Source organism: Propithecus coquereli, unplaced genomic scaffold (genome assembly GCF_000956105.1).
Source record: "Propithecus coquereli isolate 6110/MARCELLA unplaced genomic scaffold, Pcoq_1.0 Scaffold59, whole genome shotgun sequence".
Lineage (NCBI taxonomy): Eukaryota > Metazoa > Chordata > Mammalia > Primates > Indriidae > Propithecus > Propithecus coquereli.
The window spans coordinates 4,381,605-4,386,493 of NW_012151840.1; the positions used below are offsets into that span (position 1 = coordinate 4,381,605).

A 4,889-nucleotide genomic window follows, 5' to 3' on the forward strand; every position below is an offset into this window, starting at 1 on the left:
AAGAGAGAAGACTCAAATTAATATAAAATCAGACATGAAAGAGGAGACATTACAACTGATGTCACAGAAATAAAGAAAAGAACCTAAGAGACCACAAAGAACAATTATATTCCAATGAATTGGATAACCTAGAAGACATGGATAAATTACTAGAAGTAAGCAACCTACCAAGACTGAATCATGAAGAAACAGAAAATCTGAACAGGCCAATAACGTGTAAGGAGATTGAGTCAATAATATTAATTCTCCCATCAAACAAAAGCCCAGGATCACTTGGCTATAGTATTGAATTCTAGTAAATATTTAAAGAAGAATTAACATGAATTCTCCTCAAATTCTCCCCCAAAATTAAAGAGGCAGGAATACTTCCAAACTCATCTTATGAGGACAACATTACCCTGATAACAAAGGCAGATAAGGACACTATAAGAAAAGAAAATTGTAGGTCAATATGTCTGATGAACATAGGTGCAAAAATCCTCAACAAAATACTAGCAAACTAAATTCAGTACTACATTAAAAGGATCATTCACCACGATCATGAACCTGGATGCAAGGATGGTTCAGCATAAGCAAACCAATAAATATGATACACCGTATAAACAGAATGAATGACAAAAACAATATCATCATCTCAATAGATACATAAAAAACTTCTGACAAAATTAAACACCCTTTCATGATTAAAACAGTCAACAAATTATTTGTAGAAGGAATGAACCTTATCATAATAAAAGCCATATATGACTAACCTACACCTAATATCCATCCACTCAGTGGTGAAAAATTGAAAGCTTTTCCTCTAAGATCAGTAACAAGATAAGGATGCTCACTCTTGCCATTTCTGTTCATTTTCAATTCTGCTATTTTTTGATTCTATACTTTCAGAAACATAAAGACATATTATTTAGTAGCAGCATATCTTAAGTTATTATTATTAAAATGGAAATAATTTTATTTAGAACATAAAGAACTAGGCTATAAATATTAAATCAAATTGAATCAAATGGCTCCTGGGAAATGTAATCATCTCTCTCTTTCCCCTTCCCTCTTCTGTCCATGACCCTGTAGCTCCCTCTCTACTTTCCTTTCTTTCTTTATTTCTCTGATCCCCATAAAGTAGCTCTGTCCTTCTTTTCAAAACATTTAGGCAAACCAGGATCTTTGGGACCAGGTCAGTCAGCCTCATGGTTCCCAGAGTTCTAGAGTTGTTTAACTAGGCTTATTATTTAAATTATTTCCTTTGCATCTTATACAAATGTATCTCATAGAAGTACTATTATCGCCATTTCCTCAATGTGGAAACTGAGAATTACAGAAATGTTAAGAAAATTGCTCATAGTTACACACCTAATTAGGACAAAGAGCCTGGATTAAACTCAATCAAAACTCAAAATACAAGAAGTTAAAAATGGTTGTGCAGTGAAAAGTTAGTCTCTCTCCCCGTTTCGATGCCCCAGATATTTAGTGTCCTCTCCTGAGATAAACCACTGTTACCCCATGTGGATACTACTTGTTTCAGAGACTTAATTTGCACAGGACTTTAAGTACTATTAGTGGAAAGTGAGGATCATCTGTGCTTTACTTATTTTCTCTGTAGATCAAGAAATAATTATCCCTCTTTGTGAGGTTGGCAAACCTTACTAAACATTCTTTTCTTAAAAAAGCCTGAGCCTACTTCAGTTTATTAAGCATAAAAGGTAAACCAAATAATTTATTGTTAAAAATGACGTTAAACCTATTAGTAATTCATGAGACAAAGAAAAACAAGTCTAAAATCTTGTCGATAGAACTGTTTTAAATCACATGCTCCTTAGATAATTTGCAGGCACTGCCTCTAGTTCCTAGGATTTCGCCATGAGAAAGAATGTTATGACAGCACCTCACCCACCGCAAGAGCATCCCTGTGCCTTCCAGCATCCTGGGAAGGTGTCAGTTTCCTGATAGCAATCTAGATGACTAAATTGTTGAATCTCAGAGTGCTAGGTCTCCTGTTGTTCCTCTGAGATGCTGAGACAAAGATCAGTAGTGAGGCCCAACCCAAGGAGTTTCCTACCTCTTCAAATACTCAGGTTAGGCCACTGATATTTTTCTCTACTGTACCAGCCCAATGAAGTGTGAAACATTGTGCACACCACCGACGATTCTTCTGGGTTAAGAGTACGAGGCAGGAGCTCTTCCCTCAGGTATTGGGAGGGGCTTTCTCAGGGAAACAAGGTGCACACTCTCTGGTGCCATCTTGCTATCGCCACCTAATCAGCAGTGACCTCAGCCAGAAGAAAGAGGAGAACAGAGAATCCAAAGAATAAACAATGCTATTCTTTATTACCTTTTTGTTGTGTTTGAAGTTATTGATTAGTTATTATTACTTACTGTTTGTTCATAGTTTATCTATCTTTTTTGAAGACACACTACATAATATGCATTATATTAGGTATTTCTTTGAGCTTTTGCAGCAAACTTTTGAGGTAGGAGTAGTTCTTATTTATAATTTATAGCTGTGTAAACATCTTAAAGGAGGCTAGGAAATATTTGATGTCACATGAAGTGGTGCCTGGAGATGTCCGCACAGCCAAGGTACTCAAAATTTGCCCAAGTTGGGACAGTGAGTAAAACTAGCTAAAGTTTTACTGTGGTTCAATAAAACATACTAAGAAATTATCAGTGGGTGAGTTCTGTGTAGCCATATTTTATTTATTTAGGTAAATTATCCATGAAGTGACTGGTGGGATAAATAGCTCACAGAACTTCATTCCTTGAATGTGCAGAGAAAGCCTGCAATTCTACTAAACATCATTCAAAAGAGAGCAATTGTTAAGGAATCAATTGAATTAACTTATGTAGGAAAAAGTAGCACACACTATGTGGGCACTATGAGTGGAAAAGCTTCTAAATGGATGTGGCCCAGACATTAAGTCGTTGTTGAAGAAAATGGGAGAAGATGACTTCAGGTTTCTAGTAGACCACCAGTCATTCATCGCCATGAGAGCCACAGGGATGTGGCCATTGTGTAAATCTACAAATTTGAACCTTTAAGGAGGGCCTGGCATGTGACTCTTATGGCCTAGAAAACTGTGGAATGGCCTTGCCCTATTCAAGCCCATTGAGGGACCATATGGAGACACAGGCAGGGTGGGACTGTCAGCATCTAGGAAGCTGAGATGTGCCTTTGTGGCCCTGTTCAAGTGAATTAATTGTCAAAGAAACCCTTGAGAAAAATAGGCCTGGGAAAAAGCGGAAGTTAGGTGTAAAGCAATACTGCGACTGCACCTGGAAGTCAAGACATGTCCAGGCTGCAGGATTAGCACACCCCGGTCTCCCTGTCAAAAAGAACAAAGCTGGAGACTGGACAGGTGACACTGGATGAGGTAATAGTTGTTCCATACAGGTGACTCAGGAAGCTAGAAGGTAGGGGAAGTACCATCTCTGATTGTAAGAAACAAGAGAATTTGTCATATTCTCCAATTGCCACATGACACTTGCATGAAGAACTTGACATAATGTCTCCACTGAATCACTGTGCATTTACCCTGGTGAGGGGGATCACCGACTAGGAAGTTTTGTGACAGCATGAGCATGCCAAGTCATTTGGGGATTGCATGCAGATGGCATTTTGTTGGGAAATAAGCACATCATCCCAGTTCTGGGCTATTCCCCTGCGTGGGGCTGCCCGGCCCTTATAAAAGGCTTCTCCAGCACACCGATGCTATCTTCCTGGCACTCAGCTACAGATCTCTGGAGACTCTGGTGAGTACAAGTCTTACAGCCTTTCTTGGTACTTCAGTGGTGTTAGGGTTTAACCTGTGGGTAGAAATGATGATTTACCTTAGTCGCTTTATGTTCATGGACGGGAAAAAGAAGATAATGAAGGTGGGGGATCACTTTTAGCTGGTATTTGGTAGATGGACTTGAAGGTGATGAGGGAAATGGAGTAAAAAATACAATGTTTAACCTGAATCTTAACCTGAAGGCGAGTGAGAGATGCAAGACGCTGTCCTGTCTCCTGCTCCACATCTGTTCCAAACGGATCTCTCTCAGAGTGCAATCTCCTTGAGCGACGGGCTGGAGCCTTTGCAGTGCTTTCCAAAGCCCCATTGCTCAGCACCACAGTCAGCTTAGTTAAACTGGTAGCCAGGGCTTCATGGAAGGTATGAGTTGATAGTTCGTTTGGAATCGGTTAGAATTTCAATATTTGGGATTTTTTTCCTCTAGATAGTATCTGTCCTCAGAAGCGTCTCTTTCTGCCTTATAGACAATTTTGTCTTTAGAAAGTGGTACAATAAGAGATCAGCCACAAAAGACTGAAGAGCTGAGGGTGAGAGGTCCTAAAAGGGAAGGGTAAAAAAGCTACACAAAATCCTAAGGGTTGTGTCTCCAAAATGGGTCCCTGGAGACTGGAGGGTTGATCTTGTGGCTAACTGTTGCACCATCAGGACTGTCTCTCTTATGAATGCCGTTGCTTATCTTTCAGATCCTCTGAGCCCCACGAGAGATGTCCTACCAACAGCAGCAGCAGTGCAAGCAGCCCTGCCAGCCACCTCCTGTGTTCACACCTAAGTGCCCTCAGCCATGCCCACCTCCTAAGTGCCCTGAGCCCTGCCCACCTCCTAAGTGCCCTGAGCCTTGCCCACCTCCTCCCTGCCCACCTGTGCAGTGCCCACCTCCTCCCTGCCAGCAGAAGTGTCCACCCAAGAGCAAGTAACAGCACTAGGATTCATCAGGACCATGAACCGGCTAGATCCACTCGCTCTTCTTGATCGCAGGACTCCATCATCTTCCCTTCAGCCACGGTGACAGATTGCATCCTCCCTAACCTCTGCTGGGATGACAGCTGACAGAGAAAATCCTAGGTACTGAAGCGGATATCATGTTGTTGGAAGATGAGCATT

The 4,889-nt window shown here is 40.8% G+C and overlaps 1 protein-coding gene across 1 annotated transcript; it reads left to right on the forward strand.

The window, feature by feature from the left end:
• Positions 1–4,492: 4,492 nt before the first annotated feature.
• Positions 4,493–4,702, forward strand: LOC105821854 (small proline-rich protein 2I-like). Its single transcript, XM_012658653.1, has one exon. It carries the CDS (start codon positions 4,493–4,495, stop codon positions 4,700–4,702), a length of 210 nt encoding a protein of 69 aa, XP_012514107.1.
• The last annotated feature ends 187 nt before the right edge of the window (positions 4,703–4,889 follow it).

Bases quoted from the DNA above. Each gene is read 5' to 3' on its own strand.
- LOC105821854 (XM_012658653.1), top strand. From the start codon at position 4,493: ATGTCCTACCAACAGCAGCAGCAGTGCAAGCAGCCCTGCCAGCCACCT.